The 17770-nt window shown below is 39.2% G+C and overlaps 1 protein-coding gene across 1 annotated transcript in view; it reads left to right on the top strand.

The window, feature by feature from the left end:
* Positions 1-17770, top strand: part of CEP112 (centrosomal protein 112) — a gene marked incomplete at its 3' end in the record, with an annotated part of 254693 nt that overhangs the window by 190332 nt on the left and 46591 nt on the right. Inside the window, exon 20 of the mRNA XM_079725522.1 lies at positions 7011-7193. Within this exon, the coding sequence (XP_079581648.1) occupies positions 7011-7193 (183 nt within the window). The remainder of the gene's footprint in view (positions 1-7010; positions 7194-17770) is intronic.

Below are 17770 nucleotides of genomic sequence, written 5' to 3'. Positions count from 1 at the left end.
GAAAAGGGCAAAGATGAACATAGTTTTTTTTCAGTGACTGTAATATGAAGCATAGATGATTTGTTTTAGGGATACTTCATTTTAAAAAATGTTTCCTAGACAGTGATATGGCTAAGCGATGATCCCACTCTCCAGGTACCTTAAAAATCTAAGGTCAAGTCACATCTTTGCAATCATTCATCACTTAATTCATGTTTACTGAGCAACTACTCTGTGCTAAACACTGTTCTGGGCACTTAGGATGTGGGTGAACACAGGAGAGTCTGTACTTATGGTGGAGGAGGCAACAGTCCCCCAGCCTTAGGATATACTGTTCCGTAAGGTCATGGTCACTGCTGTGGTCAAGCAGGACAAGGTGTCTGTGAGTGAAGGGCTATTTTACAGAAGGTGTCATTTCATCTAAGACGTTATTTTAGAGAAAGTCATCAGTGAAGGACTCTAAAGAAGTGATATTTGAATTAAAACCTGAATGAAGTGAAGGAGGAAACCTTACAGAACCTGAGATGAGGAAAGGAGATTTCAGGCAGAGGGAACGGGCAGGGATGTGGCTGGAATGGAGTGAGCAGGGGCGGGGCAGATCCTATCAAGTCCTGTCGACTGTGGTGGGAGCTTGGATTTTGTCCTGCGAGTGGCGGGAAGCCACCGGAGCATTTGAGCAAGATCTGGTTTGTGTTTAGAAAGATTCCTCTCGCGGCTTTGTGGAGCGCTGATTGTACAGGAGGGGGCAGAGGACGCAGGGAGGGTGGTCAGGAGGCGACTGGAGTCTGATAGTCAGAGGCTGATGAGAGGTCACCGTGGCTGGACCGGAGCGGGGCAGTGCAGGGTGGGGGTTCAACCTTGGGCTGTGCTCTGCAGGCAGGACTTGTGGACGAAAGGGAAATGGAGCGTGAAGAAAAGAGGGGACTCAGATATGACTCCAGCTTCCCTGCTGAGCCACCAGATGAATGGTGGTGACAGACACTGACACGCAAGAGAGAAAAGAAAGAAAGTGCCAGGACTGAGCCCAGGGACGCAGTGACAACTAGACATGGGGACGAGATGGAGGAAATAGCAAAAATGCCTGAGAAGGAGCAGCTGGTGGGTAGAATGAAAAACCAAGGAGGTGTGATTTCCCGTACGCCATGTGCAGCCAGAGTTTCAGGAAGGAGGACATGAGTAACCTGTTGTTCAGGTGTCGCCGAGACGGGAAGTTAGATGGAGACTGACAGCTGACCACTGGGTTTGGCAAGAAGGTCTTTACCACCTTGAACAAGTCCAGTTTCAGTAGAATGTGGGAACAAAACCCGAGTGACGTGGGCAGGGAGAGAACAGGGTATGAGCAGCCCGTGGAGGGAATTTGAAAGAAAGGGGAGCAGAGAAGTGGGGTGGTCTCTGGAGGGTTATGTAGGGTCAGGGGAAGGATACAGTGAAAACATCCGTGTTGATGAGCATGATCCAGTGGAGAAGACAATGCTGATGAGGCAGAGAGCGCTGGGGTCACTGTGAGAGGGGTGCAGACGGTCCAGCACACAGAAGGAAGGATTCCCTGGGCCACAAGGCCAGCCAGGCATTCAAGTCAGGAGGGCAGAGACTGTGCAGGTGACAAGTCAATTTGGTGATAAAGTAGATGAAGCCGTTCTCTTCTGACTGCAGGAGTCCCTCGGTCTCCACAGGGAATTGGATACACACATTCACGGATGCTCAAGCCCCTCATATAAAATGGCGTAGTGAGCTGGCAAGTGAACTTTAGACAGTTCTCCACTTCAATGGAAAATCATGGTTCAAGTTTCCAGATTTCAGTTCACAGTTCACAGACCCAGAATCCATGTGCTTGAAGGGAGACCATGTCTCTTGATAAAGACTCTTGCAACGTGACAAGTTAATATTCCCCACAAAGGGCGCTGTAGCCATTTGACATGGTAAATGCATATGATGAAGGAAGCAAAAACTCTAGCAAAATCTTATCTTCCAGAAATGACTATTGTTCATCTTAGATGGTTATCATCCCAGACATTTCTATGAGATAGTAGAAGGATAGATAGCTATAGAGACAAAAGCAGTTTTAAAAAAATGGGACCATGCTATATTTGTCACTTTTACTAAAATATTTAATTTTATGTGAAATCAGTTAAAGGAAAAAAGCAGGGGAAACTGAAGGAATTTCTGAAGTTTAGAAAATTGTTTCTTTACCATACAAGAAATGATTTCTTAGAAAGTTAAGAAATAAAGATTACAAATACTTTGAGATTAGAGGCATTTTCGAATTTTATGGCTCAGTTTTTACTCCCTGTTATGAAAAGATAAAAGTAACGTGCTTCCACTTCCTTCCACCTACCCCTACCTTTCTTCTGTCAGTTGTAGTATTATTTATACATTGTTGATTTTTGTAACATTTATATTCTGTTCCATAACCATGCTTCTCACAGTCATATAGTTAGCTTTTTAAGTTTAAATCGATTATATGTACACCACCAGAACTTTTTTTCATATCTGAGTCCTTTATTTTGATTCATCTGTTGACTGCTGAGATTTCATCAAGTCATTTTTCCCAGAAGGGCATGTAGCTGTCATATCCACTGTGTTTCTGCCTACTTGAGAGTCACCATTTGTTCCCTTATTTTGAAGGATAGTTTGGCTGGGCATGAAAGTCTCTGCTCCTCCTTTCTTTCTCTGAAGCTTGCACACATTGACCCACTGCCTTTTGGCACAAAGGTTGCTCTTAACACAGCTTTGTCAGTCATCTCTTGGTTGCTTAAATTTCGTCCTCAAGTATTTTTTTTTCCAAGAGTGGTTTAGGTTCTATTTTTCCATGTTTGAGTTTAGTTATAGTATTCTCGAGCCATTCTTTTACTCAGTCTAAATCAGTTTTTCTTGGTATACAGTTTGCTTTTTTGATATAGGCATTTAACTTCATTCATTTCAGGGAAGTCTTCTGATAATGTACCTGTGTACACATGGATTTTCTTTCTTTCTTTTTTTTTTTGGCTGCACTGCGTGGCATGTGGGGTCTTAGTTCCCCGATGAGGGGTCGAACCCATGTCCCCTGCATTGGAAGTGCAGTCTTAACTGCTGGACCACCAGGGAATTTCCCACACACGGATTTTCTTTTTCCACTTTCTCTCTATATTATCTTTTCTTTGTGTCCTTCATGGACCTTTACTGTGATTATCTCCAGTCTTTCGTCTATATCAGTGGTTCCATTTTTAGCCCTGTTTATTCAACTCGTTTCTAATTTAGAATTTATTTTGTGATGCAGTTATTTGATCCTTAGTTAATTCTGTTGTTTTATCTTCTTGTCTTTGAGTTCTTCTTTCATTGCAGTCATGTTCTTACTAAGTTCTCCTATCACTCTAGTTGTTTCTGATTTTTAAGGTATGTTTTCCTCCCACCCAGAATGATGGGGCTTGCAGAATATAGATTTTGTCATCTGGTTACATTTGAGGTTATTTCAGTTAACATTTTTGTACTGCAGTTCCTCCTTTTTTATGTGTTGGGTGCATTCTATTACGTCTATAATTTACTCCTCTGGTTTTGGAATTTCTGACCTTGAGGAGTATTACTGGGATGCGTTGATCTTCTATATACTGTGTACGGAGAAGTAATGACTTCAAAAAATAAGATTATCGAAGCGTGTTCATGCCATATTTGCTAGCACTAACTCTGCTGTAAAACAGTTAGGAGAAGTTAGCGTGTGTGTTCCAAGGCCCTCAGGGACTTGGCTGTCTAGCACCCGCATCTTGTCGTCTCAGGGCCTGGGTGTGCTCCTACCCCAGGACACATGCGTGGAGCTTCAGGCAGAGGGAGGAGGCCATCGACATGTGCGGCAGGATCCGGTCAGGGAGGAGGGCTGTGCCTTCAGGGACCTCAGGACCTCAAGGTCAGAGTGTGTTGGGATGGCATAGTGGGTGGGGCAGGGCCCTTATTCATCTCCTGTTGGATAATTTCGTGTGAGTCAACCTAGTAGCTTCTAGGCAATAAAGCCATTTTCTCACGCAGGCCCCAACCAGCAGGCTATCAAGTCCAGCGTCACCAAGGCTGGCAGGTGCTCCCAGGCACTTGCACGTGAGGCCTAATCACTCCCCTTTGTCCTGGGAGACATGCCAGTCTGCTTTCACACCATCGAGTGGCATTACAAGCATAGTTACCTGGCCCACAGCTCCATGATTTTGGATTAGGGAGCTTAAAACCTTCCCTCCTGCATTACAGGGAGCTCTTTACCTAGCCTTACTTAAGAACTCCTTAGTGATGGGGCTTCCTCTTCCCCCTGGAGCATAGATTATGGGCTCTGGATCACCTTGACTTAGAGACCCCACTGACCACTTCATCATTCACCCTTGCGGATGCTGTCTGCTTTCCCATCCTCCACACTCTCCATGACATACCACCTCCTGGTAACCGCTAGCTCCATTGCACATTATTGTGGTCAACTAAAAGTATCTAGTAGCTCAAGGTAAAGAGGATATGCTACTTCCTGTTTGCCGTTGAGAAGCACCCACATGTAAAGGACATTTATCTACCTGGAAGGGGCTACGTTGTATTTTAACACAGATCCACCTTGATGATGGCATTGAATATCGTTATGAATATCATCATCAAGATGTTCCCAGAACATTAGGGTTTTTCTCCTGGACTCTACCATTAATCTGGAGAGGACACCCCTGCCTGAAATTGCTGACAGTGAGGAAACCTAGGCAAAGACTAGAAAGGGCTTGTAACCTCTAGAAGTTGGCCAAACAGCGTTGGATCGAGCAGACAGGGCTGAGCGATTTCATTTGAAAAGGCTCTGGCAACCTTGAGATTTGTTCATTAACCAGCATCACTGAGCAACAGACCCTGACAAAACAGCAAACTATTTTAATAGCTTAACTTATGATCATCTATCTTTAGGCTTCAAATGCCATTATCTCTATTTCATTTGTTCCTGACTTTTTAAAATGAATGAACAGAAAGCAGGGTCACTGGTCCAAGTGTCAGAACTCCTCAGATAACTCAGAGTTTCTATGGAAGGGTGTTGGTTCTGGAGCCTAGACCAAGGCAGCACTGTTACTAACGATCTCACAGCCAGTCCTGGTCTTGTGTCTTTTCTTGGGGGAAAACTTCTGTAATTCTTCTGCCTTAATTATAGGTCAATTGGTTACTTTTCCTTAGAGTATTGTAAAGTATTTTGCTTTCTGTCAATTTAAAATCACACCATTCTCCCAGTTTTTTTGAGGCTTTTGAGAATCACATCTCAGTAGAACTTTTTACCTCTTTCTGTTTCCTTTCAGTGTGCTACATGTTTAAATGTTTTACTAAAATTTATAATTTCATTATTATAATGCTTGATAGTATAACACTGAGTAGAAATAATAATGTGTCCAAGACTGTTCTAAAAATATCCTAACTCAGTAATTCATGTACTTGGCTGCCTGAAAATGATGCAGTAATATCAATAAAATTTTAAATTCTCTTTTTCGTTGGGATTAACATTGTAGTTGTGTGAATCACAGAGAAAACCACGCACAGTTATTTTAAATAATCATAGAAAACTTTTCTACTTGGCATGCTATATAAAGAGAAAATTTATATGCATTTTTTCTGTATATTGCCTATAGTAGAATAATATGCAAGAAAGATCCCTAAATTTTAAACAGACATAAATTCACTAGAATGTGTCTTTGTTCTCAGATGCAAAATAAAATTTTCCATATTATTTTCTGTACTATCTTGTTCCGATAAGTGTGTATATTCCAGAGTTAGTATACTTTTCTTTCTTCTAAATAGTATAGTAAATTCATGAGTGGTCGGGAGTTTATTGTTGATTTTCCCACCCTCAAAGAAAAATCACAATAAGAAAACATTTTGAAACCTACATTTAAAAGCAATTTTAATCTGTGTTCTGATTCTTAATTTGTAATTAGAGGATGAGAATTTTAAATCTCCAGAGAAAATAACTTCTGAAATGTGGTGCAGCATGCATGCCTGGAGAAATGAATGCTATAGCTTTAAGATAAGGTAGTCTGGTGATTCATTGCACGAAACAAGATCGATTTGGAGCAGGCTCCTACTGTTAGCTTTTTTGAAGATGGATTCTCACGCCGAAAATAACACAACGTATTCTAGATAACAGCAGTTTTTCCCCTGAAATCCACCAAAACTGAAGAAAAATCCAAGTGACTGTTCTTAGCAGCTGTGTGGCCTGGAGTTCACTGGGGAAGCTGGCTTCCTGCAGTCCCTATTCATCACCTGCTTCAAAGACAGCCTGGCCGGCTATAGTGTGCAGGCCAGGTAGGGTGCCATTGTGCACAGCCTGGGAGGATTAGTATCAAAGCTGCGGCAACCAGGCCCTCGGTCTCGGGCTGCCATTCAGTCTAGCAGGGAGAGGCTAAGACTGGCCAAGGTCACAGTCTCCAGTGTGGAGTGGACTGGGAAAGGATCCTGAGAATAGAATGCTTTTTATGAAATCATGGCGCAAGCCTGCAGCACAGCAGGTGCCCCTCTGGAACACATAACATCTGTTTATGTTGGTATACCGTAGCTGACAACGAGATAATAGAGCTTTGAAATTTATCATTTTATTTTTAGAAAGACAACTGTATATACAATAATCCAGATGCGTATTTAGCTTCGATCTTTTATTTGAAAACCATAAAGAAAACTGACCGATTTAATTGCTGCTTTTTACGTTGTATATATTTCAGCAAAAAGCAAAGCGTACTGACTATTAACCATTTATAACCATTGCTGGTCAGTAATACCCAAATTCTTGGGGAGGAAATACCTAGCATTCGACATAATTTTTTTCAATGTTTCAGGCATTTGTGTCAACAGATTGCAGAAGGATTTACTGAATATGCCCAACTGTCTTGAATATTAGGAGGTTTAGATAAAATCCACCCCCCCCCAAAATGAGAGTATTTTAAGGGTGAGGTAATAATGACGCAAAAAATAAAATTTTCAACTTGGGCAAATTAGAGAAAAATTAAGCTGGCCATGAGTTGTCATGACGACAAGGATGTTCTGTTGATGAACTGTCCTCATTGTCCAATCAGATAGTAGAGCTGAAGCTGGAGCATGAACAGGAGAAGACGCACCTATTACAGCAGCATAACGCAGAGAAGGATAGCCTAGTCCGAGACCATGAACGGGAAATTGGAGACCTGGAGAAACAGCTTCACGCTGCCAATATGGAGCACGAAAATCAAATCCAAGAGTTCAAGAAGCGAGATTCACAGGTAATTATCAATAATATTTGATAAAACGGGGATCTATTTTTAAAAAGTCATCAGCGTTTCATGTTTTCTTATTATTCTTGTTGATGCACGCTGTTTGATCATTTGCAAAACTGACAAATAAATGTGATTTTTTTGTTTTCTCCCCACCCCCTCTTTTGGGGGATGAATGAAGCTTTAACTACAGAAACCACAGGTAGCCAGATTAAAAATCCCATGGCGCGCTATAACTTGGCCCCTTTTTTATAATCTTGTCTCAGTTCCTTTCATGATGGATTTTTTTTTAAGGTATCTGCCCCTTACCCCTCCCCTCAGCCTTAGCAAATCCCTAGGAAATATATCAGCCTCACTCCTTGCTTTTTGTTTTAATCTCTGTAGGTAATCAAGCAGCTGTTTTAATATTTGCTTTTCCTTCCTAGTGTTGCTTTTTTTCTTTGGAGTCTATATTTGATTAGGTTACTGAAATGATAACTGATAAAGAGAAGGGCTACCCACCATGAGCACGCCACGCCTCCTGCCTCACCCCTGCAGTCCCTGCTGGAGGCCATTTGCAGAATAACCCCCAGCTGTGGCAGCATTTGACTCTTCAAACTTAGGGATGGAATGTGCACTGTCAGCATGGAAAATTACCTTTATAAATTTCAGATGGAAAAAAATCTTATCGGGTGTGTTTCTTTGGGGTACAATACATTCTTTACGGTATATATAATCAAAGGCCTTTAGTGTATCCTCTTGAGGAGGTTGCTGTGAAATTTTATTAAAGAAAAATTGAAGAGCAATTGATAACAATAAAAAGATAATTTTCTTTTCTAATAAAACCATACCATCTACTAGGTCTAAATACCTCTCTCCCATTGAAATCTAGCCGTATTATCCACACCACACATGAGCTTCTTCCTGGTTATCCTTCCTCCCCAAATAACATAGATTTTAAACAGCGAAATAGACCTTCTGTTTGTTATAATATGTGTTTAAGCAATTTCATAATTATCTAAACATAAAAGTACTGCTGATTAAAATAGATGTTATGTTTTGAGTGGAAGGCGGGAGACGGTAAGGCAAAGAATAGGGCTATTGGTCATCTTCATATGACCTTGGGTTGTGTTTTACCTTCGGATAAAGATGGAGGCACAGGCTTTTTTGTCAGTCACATGCATTTCTCGGAAAATTATTTAAATTTGTTTTATGGGGGTTTGTTAATTTAAGAGGTAGTCATTGTAGTAGCCCTAGTACCAGAATAGTCAGGTGGTTCCTGTGAAATCAACGTGTGTTATATTTTTGCCACCAACCTCATTAGAGCCTTTATAAAATATATTCTGATCTTTTAATTGTTAGTCATACAATTTGTTAAGAATATTTTCAAACTTACATTCTCCTTTGAAGATGATGTTAAGCCTTACCATTGTCTTCTCTGAGAGGATATTTGGGTTCTGAATCAGTGTAGGATCTGTTTGCATGGTAGAATTGAATAATCGATACGGTTAAATACATTAATTTATACAACTTCTAATTATTTTCATGGTGTTGTAGAAAGCTGAGACAAACAGAGGCCAAATTTAGAGGAAATCTTTGTGACTTTGCATATGTCGTATCTGCCATATATAGGGTGCGGTTCATCCAATGATAACAAAAGGGAAATTTTAGAATTATTACATATAATTAAGCCACAGGGAGAGTATAATGAAGTTATTAATTGAATTTCTTCTAATTGAAGTAGTAATCTGACCTCTTCAAATGCTGTAGCATACGATTATATTTCTGAGATTTTCTGTCTTTCTTGGAACAATTGGAATTGCTGTCCCGGGAATGCTAGTAAGCATTGGAAACTTAGGCTAAATGCATTCTTGATCAAAGTGAAAATGATTTTCTGCAGAAGCTATACTAAGTTGTTTTTAGAGAACATAGTTTTAAAAAACTCTTATCAGTAAATTATATTTTAAAAAATCTTATCGTGTATACCAAAATGCTGACAACTTGTATTCATTTTTGGCTATTTATTGGGGCTATTAATTCACAGTTTCCTCAGGTAAGTACTAAATTTTCCAAATATATCTTTTCATGATTGTGGTCTAAATAATCTAATGCATAATACCTTTTAGGTTCTGAATTCCATTCACAAATTTCAAAAAAACCAAAGTGACATATTTTTTAAAATTAGAAGAGCCTTTTTAAAAATCACTGTTTTGTGGTGTGATGCAGAACAAACACAAGTATCTTAAATACTGGATTGTGTAATGTTTTATTTGAGTTCCAGGGAGACATTTGATTTTCAGTTCATGCCGGGCTGCTGCCATTTAGCAATGGAGGCCATTTTGTAAAAAGGACTAGTTGGAATATTTAAGCAAAAGAGGACCAGTGAAATATCTATTCTGGGTACAATGGCTTTGTTTGCTGCTTTTCTTCTGTCACATTCTTGATTGCAAGCAATATACTAAAAATCTACTTTCGGCTTCTTTCAACTATGTAATAGGTTGTATACTAATAAAACCATTGTTATAAAGTATAGTCACCTACCTTAAGGTGAATCCTATCAACTGGAGCTCCCTTTCAGTGAATATGCTATATAATTATTACAGGTGCGTTGTTATTCAAGTAATTTTTGTTTTATAGAGAAACGATAAGATACAGTAATACAACTAAGGACAATTAACCATTTCTCTCTTTTTATTTGGTGCATTTAGCTAATTATTCTATGCATACATTATATTTTTGCCATAATTCCTTGATTTTCAACGATGGGAGAGTTTATGTTGTGATGCTTACATTTGCTAAAATGCACATTAAATTTTCCTACCTTCATATAAGATGTTCAGTCTGGTATGTACCTGAGGTCATAATGTTTAAGGAAAAGCATCCAGATCAGTAGATTTCAAGACATATGGAAATTTGCAACCTCATTATCAAATGTTTCTCATTTGCCACATCCCTCTTACTGAAGTTATTTTGGAGAATGATTTGCTTGATTCTGTCATGTTTTTTAACATAAAGGAACTTTATAGTTTTGTTGTGATCATCTTAGGAAAGCTTCTTCTAACATGGTAATCCTCATGTAATTCTTGTTTTGCTTTTGAACTGCAATGTAGTGAAAGGATTTCTGCAGTTTATGCCCTCGAACTTGAAGAAAAACAGAACATAGATTCCTTGATGCCTTGGTTGCGCTTTTAGGACCCTGAACCACTCAGAGACTGCTTGATCTTTGATGTTTGCTGCTGAAGTGAATGGTGTGTATGAGCCCTGTAGAGACTGTTCTAGAGCACCTTTGTGATCCGCCCCAGAGGGGGTGTCCCCATGTTGGGACAGCTGTCTCTGTGAGCTGTTGAGGTTCAGATGCATTGAGTAGTGAGAGGAACCACAGCAGCCACTGTGAACCACCATCTGTAGAGTGGAGAGGGTTATCAGCGACATCTGAAAATACATTTAACTGGGAATTTGTATATAGTGAGGTGAGTTTTGCCTAATGCTGGCATCTTGATGCCTGTCTTGATTCCCTAAACTGAGAATCATGATTCTAATATGAACAGTTTTGCACAATAAAGACAGATCATCTGGATTTTGCCGTACGGACTCACAGTAAGAGGCTACATCGATCGCCGATTCTAAAATGTGGGATTTTTAGAGCCCCTCTTCTTTCTCTCTTACACTTAAAAAGAAGTTTTCCAAAAAAGATGTTTATGATAGGACAATTTTAAAAATTATATCTTGATAACATTACTTTATTTTCCATGAATTTGGGAATCTGGGCACAAGATAAAATGTCCATTTATAAACTGGGTGTGTACATGTGTGCAGTGGATTAAGTATGGGTTATTATTCTTCAAAGATTACTCGAAGGGTGAATTTAACAATATGTATGTTCTGAACACTATTGTTGAACCTATACATGACCTTTGGGCTTTGGGGTGGCTAGTACTTTTTCTGTTGAAAACGTTTGATTTTAATTTCTTTATATTCCAAGCACTTTCAAAAAGGATTTGAGGCAGCATTTTATGATAAGCACATACAGATACAATATAACTGAAAATGGTAATTAAGCAATAAATGATATTAACCACATCAGAAAATCCATACTTTTAAAGAAAATGCTCCAGTTAAGTACAAGTTTTAGCTCTGAGCTTGCCTAGAAGCCACAGTGAAGAGTGAAACATGATGAATTGTGTAATTCTAAATATCTAATGTAAGAAATCATACCAGTTGATTTTTTTTCTAACGCTCAATTCTGAGAGAAGTATACGACATGGGGCTTAATGTAAAAGGCACTGACCAGTATAATTGATGATGTTCTCTATATGTTAGAACATTTGGGAATAAAATCCAGTGGGAAAACCTAAGATTCTTTAAGTACTTTCACAAAATGTAATTAGCACGTTTATTTTAATGTGCCAAATTTTCATTTTAATTTATGGGTAATTCCATTATCCTCAACATCAAAAAATGCAGTTGCTTTGGGAGATCCAATTTAGTGGATATTATGAATCAAAAGACTTATTTTAAGTCATAAGCCTACATTTCTGTATTATCACTATATGACTCTTCCAGAAACCCTTACAAAACATCTTTAGATCGGAAGTGCTTTAAAAGTTAACGCCCTAAACCCTCTTGCACTGTTGGTGGGAATGTAAATTGGTACAGCCACGATGGAGAACAGTATGGAGGTTCCTTAAAAAACTAAAAATAGAATTACCATATGACCCAGCACTCCCACTACTGGGCATATACCCTGAGAAAACCATGATTCAAAAAGAGACATGTACCACAATGTTCATTGCAGCACTATTTACAATAGCCAGGTCATGGAAGCAACCTAAGTATCCATTGACAGATGAATGGATAAAGAAGATGTGGCACATATATACAATGGAATATTACTCAGCCATAAAAAGAAACAAAATTGAGTTACTTGTAGTGAGATAGATGGACCTAGAGTCTGTCCTACAGAGTGAAGTAAGTCAGAAAGAGAAAAACAAATACCGTATGCTAACACACATATATGGAATCTAAAAAAAAAAAATGGTTCTGAAGAACCTAGGGGCAGGACAGGAATAAAGACGCAGACGTAGAGAATGGACTTGAGGACATGGGGAGCGGGAAGGGTAAGCTGGGACGAAGTGAGAGAGTGGCATGGACATATATACACTACCAAGTGTAAAATAGATAGCTAGTGGGAAGCAGCTGCATAGCACAGGGAGATCAGCTCGGTGCTTTGTGACCACCTAGAGGGGTGGGATAGGGAAGGTGGGAGGGAGATGCAAGAGGGAGGGGATATGGGGATATATGTATATGTACAGCTGATTCACTTTGTTATACAGCAGAAACTAACACAACGATGTAAAGCAGTTACACTCCAATAAAGATGTTTAAAAAAAAAAAAATAACCCAAGAACTTTCGGTGTTTGTTTAAAATACAAATAGAGGTTTTTCCCAACTAAGCCATTTTTAAAAGACTGTGGAGGAAATATTCTTTTTCTGACGTGAAAAACATAGGTTATTCAGAATTTTCCAAATAGGACAAAAATCCTTCTTATATTCTGAACAGATGCATTGATGCAAAGATCTCACTTTATTAGTATCCAATGGTGATGTAATAGAATTACATATGAACTAATAACATATTTGCATTAATATATTATTGTATATATTACTGTGTAGAAGAATACTATTTCTTAGGTACTTAATTAGGAGAAAATAGAGAAAGATGCCCTTTCAAGTAAAGTCTACATTTTTGGTAGGTCACCAGCTTTCTTTTTCCATAATAATTCTAAAATTCTGTAATTATTTTCATCTTAAAAGCACAAAAGTAGCATATATCTACCTATAATTAAACTATTATAAATAATTCAACTTAGTCCTCATTGTGGAAAAAATATTAAGTTTAATAAACAAAAACAGGCTGAGACAAGGAAATTGATTTCTCTAAGAATGATCCATTTATCGAAGTATTATACAATGTATCTTTAGTCCTGTGCATATTTTTTAAATGTGGCAGTTACCATGGAAACCACATTCTATGGCATGTGGTCCACTTTTAGATAAAGAATATTCCTTTTCAAGACAAGCCTTCCAAATAATAACATACAAAGTATTCCATTTGCAATAACAACTTCATATCAATCAATAATGATTGCTTTAAAAATCTGTCCTATGTTCTCATTATACTTAATGAATTTTTAAAGAAATATTTAAATTGTTTTTGAAGAACATTAAGTTGTTCTTAATGATTAAATGCTGAGGATGTTTACAATGGAGGGTATAATGTGATCACTCTGCAGTGGTGAAAACCGGGAGACTGCAAGGGAACACAAGTCTGTGTACACAGCGTGTTCCGACAGATAAGAAGCCTTTAGTCATATCGAGTGTCTGAGTATCCAGCAATAATGTTGTCAGATTAAGTCATCACGAGAGATGACTGCATCCAATTATTTTCATTTGACACATAAAGAACCTGTGGTTCCAAGGTCATTATCTTGCCCAAGGTCACAGAACTAGCAAACCAGGGCTTCTTAATTCAGTGCTCTTTATCTCACAGCCTCTTCCAAGAAAGGTTTTAGATTTTTGGAGAGACTTGGGCGTGGCAAAAAAGGAAGAGGGTTGTGTGAATCTCTGCCGGGCATGGGAGAGAGACACTGCTGCCTTTGTTCCCATGCTGAGATTCTCATCTCAGTTTGCGTTTCTTTCAGTGAGCTGCTGTACTTGACGGTGCTGTCGGTCGTAACTGACCTGGGCTGCTCGAGTCCGGTTTGAGTCAGCAGTGCCTTCTAGAGCAGTCCTGAATTTCTCTGCTTGGCCCCTTCCACCGCATCACCTCGTCCAGCCCTTCTAGTCCCCCATAAGGATTAAGTTTCCTATTTGGAAATGGTTTTGACCTTCTTGCCTGGGTCAGAAAATGACTTGTATGTATTTCCATTTTATCAATGAGGAAAGATTCTGAAAGTGCAGTAAGTTGCCCAAGGTGACATAACTAGTAGTGTACCTGGCGCTCGTGACCAATTCCCCTGCCCATTCGCCTGCTCATGGAGGAACTCATTGTCTCTGAATTTCATTTATTCTGCATAAATTCCATTACCTTTTCAATTTTGGATTCTTAATACATTGCTAGATTTAAACAATGATACCCATAACTCAGGCTATATAAATCCAAATCAGGTCTTAGCCAGTAGTTTCAGTCTTTCTCCAAAGTGACAGCCATGGCTGTGTCTCTATTCTGAAACCAACTAAACTCTGAAGAGATATGCATTTCTTAATATTTTATTTGGAATAGAATTCCTTCCCACAAATTTTAGAATTTGTAGAATGGAAAAAATGAATGTGCTTTTGAAATGGGTTCACTTTTGATTTTCACATTATTACTGAAATAAGAAGATATGTCCAGAGTAAGAATCCAGTAAGCTTTTAGGTCAGTGGGACCTACCAATCTTTATAAAATATTGCTTAGGAATCTGCATTTAGTATTGGTGAAATATGGTTTGTTGTGAATGGTTTACTATAGATGAATGTCTGTTATATTCACATACTAATTTGGAATATTACATATCCATTCCTTTTAATGGAGTGACTTTTTAAAGCTCAAAGACTTCAATGTTGGCATTTTTTTCCCTAAAAGGATCCTTGTAAGAATCCTATCACATGGCAACAGCTGGTCAAAACCTCCTCGAAATGAGGTCGAGGTGGTTTAGTAAGTTCAAACCTGGAGACTTTCTTGATAGAAATACAAAGAACAATTAGAAAAACAAATTATGTTGATGCAGTTTGAGCTGAGTTCTAGAGTAATTTTGGTCAAAATGAAAAACTTTCAGAAGAGTTTTCTTTTACATAAAATACTCCACCGATAAATCACTATTCCGTATGAGGGATGTCATTCCCGTTGACATACGGGAAAATGCCTTCGTTTAGCCCTTTGCCCTTAGCGTTTTGCCCTTCCTTCTCCTCGCCTCTGCCTAAATGAAATTACTGAGGAAGTTGGCAGAAGTTATCTGGGAGGAAATATGGAACGAATAGCTCTTCTTCCTTGATGTCTTGGAAAAGTCATTTTTGGGTTTCTGACTCAGTTCCCTAAGAGACATCCCTGATGTCTTCATTTGTATATTTGAGGTAATTTTGGGGGACCAAGAGGTTGAAGACAGAGTGCAAGAAATGATTGGCAAAATGATGATATCATCAAATGTTCAAAGAGCTGGCAAATTGAAGCTCATTAAACTGTCATTTTGTCTTTGGTTCAGGACTAATTGGAATCATGCCTAGTTGCATGATACGAAAGATATTTAACACCTGAGCATTTTCCATGAGCAAAGTCACAGAAATTTCTGTTGGGGAGACCTTGAACTCCCGTTTGAGGAGGAGAGCAAGGCATTACATGAAAATAATTGTCTATTTTCAAACTACTTTAATATTTGTGTAGAGAAAACCTTTGAAAATATTGTCGCTAGAAGGAAACTTTTGGATAATAAAAAGTGGCCTCATTGAGACTTAATTGATGGATCAATGTGGAACTTGAGATGATATTTTTCCATTGAAACAAATATTAAAATTTAGTGAAAGTTATTTTTCTTCACTTGTTTTAACAATTATTTTAAATTGTTACCTGACCTCTCAAGTACTTTTGGGTATTTGTATACTGAGAGGTTGGGGAAAGATCACAAGAAATCATAAAGAAACAATACACAATTAGACTTGCAGAGTTTGAAAATGTGTGTTATTTTTCCTGTTCATTTGGATTTATTTTGCTCGGGTGTGAAGTCAAAGCCTGAAAGTAGTAGTAATATTTGAGAATGAGCTAATGGTGTCCTCAGATAATGAAGTTTGCTGAAGTTTGTGGCCTGGATCTGGGGTCTCTTTCCTTGTTAGTGGGGGCAATTGCAATGCAGCAGTTCTCTCGATGTGTGTGTGTGTGTGTGTGCACGCGTGTGCTTGCGCACACATGGGTGTGTTTGTGTCCCAGTGACGTTATCGCTCTGTGGTACAGAGGAGCTTTCAGTGAACATGCAGCAATGGTCCAGCCAGGCCTAGCATCTTAAAACGAGGGAATTTTCCAGTAAGGACTTGAAAGTTGTAGGTCTTTAAAAAGGTTAAGATTAAACTGGTGATTCATTCATCTTAAGTTTACTCCTTAAGTCAGTCTTTATTAATGAAACAAACCCCAGATCGCTAGGGTCAAGTGGGACCTTATTTATTTCGTTATTTGCAAAGATGTCATTTAACGTACAAAATGCATGTGTTTACCAAATGTTTCCTGAAAAGCTAATTTTTGTAATGTAAATGTTATCCGCACTTGTTGGGCGAATTTTACACTAGCTCCAGATAAAATGTTGCTGGCATGTGCAACAGGAGAAGTAGAGTGTGAGGGTGGAAAACTTTTGGTTCTTCATTTATTCAAAAATTGCTTCCAAGGCTGTTGTTAGACAAAAGCCCTGAGTTCAAGAGGTGCTGTGTGTCCCCGGCCCCTGTAAAGCCTGTGTGTCCCCGGCCCCTGTAAAGCCTGTGTGACTGTGCTGGTTCAGGTTTTGAGAGCCGTGGAGGTGTACGACATGCAGCAAACATCACAATCTATTGCCATAAAGTCGGTGTTTCTTAAAAAAATTCAATTCAGAAATAGGAATAGCAGAGTAAATCTTCTCAGGAAAATCATAATTATTGTTGACTGTTCTGATTGCTCTTCAAAGTTTCATTGTTCCATATCGATATTGACAAAATGGAACTCTGTGACTTGAACATTTTTATAATTGTGACTCTTTGGATAATGTATAAATCAAATTTATTTCCACATACGTTTTCCTATCTGTCAAAATTAGGCAGAATTATGTATATGGAATTTGCTTATGACACAGCCTTCCTTCAACTTGATTCATTTACTCAATAAAGATATGTTGAGTGCAGTTCTGTGCCAGGCCCTGGGGATTGGGGTATACACCTTCAGGAGGTGGCTTTCACATGAACGTTGCCCCAGGTTGTGCAGGGAATGGTCTCTCTGGCCCTAAGAGGGTTCCTTTCAGGGTTACAGAAAATAACAAGATAGATCAGTCCTCTGCTCTAAAGGAACTTACACTTGAATGGGGGAAGACAGGTGATAACACAAATCGCAACTGAACAAGGAGAGCATTGCGTGACAGTCCCTGTTAGGTGCAGAGCTGTGGCACCATGCCCGGTGACTGTTCGCTGGCCGTCAGCGAGGCCGCTCCAAGGGTAGCTGTCTACGCTGATGGAAGAGAAGAGGAAGCCTGTGTGTCAGGAGCAGAGCAGGTGCGGGAAGGGCAGGGCCTCTGAGGAGCTGGGTTCGACTCTGCGTGCGAGTGGAAGACAAGGAGAGGCTTCTGAGCAGGAAGGTGACGTGATCTGACTCACGCTTCTAAAAGGCCAGTGAGGCTTTGCGGGCAGTCCTGGGTGTCTGTGTGATGTGTGCATTTGGCAGTAGGACTTGCTGATGGGTAAGCTATGGGGAGTGAGGGAAAGAGGACTTCTTTAGAGTTAGGGTTTGAGTAGCTAGTTAGATGATGGTGCCAGCTATGAGGACAATTAGGACGGAATGAAAACAAGAGTTCTGCTGTTGCCAAGTTACATTCGAGCTGCACGTTAAATATCCAGATGGAGGT

The sequence above is a fragment of the Hyperoodon ampullatus genome (genome assembly GCF_949752795.1).
Source record: "Hyperoodon ampullatus genome assembly, chromosome: 19".
Taxonomy (NCBI): domain Eukaryota; kingdom Metazoa; phylum Chordata; class Mammalia; order Artiodactyla; family Ziphiidae; genus Hyperoodon; species Hyperoodon ampullatus.
The sequence above is the reverse complement of the archived record's forward strand: the minus strand, read 5'-3'. Positions and strand labels throughout refer to the sequence as shown.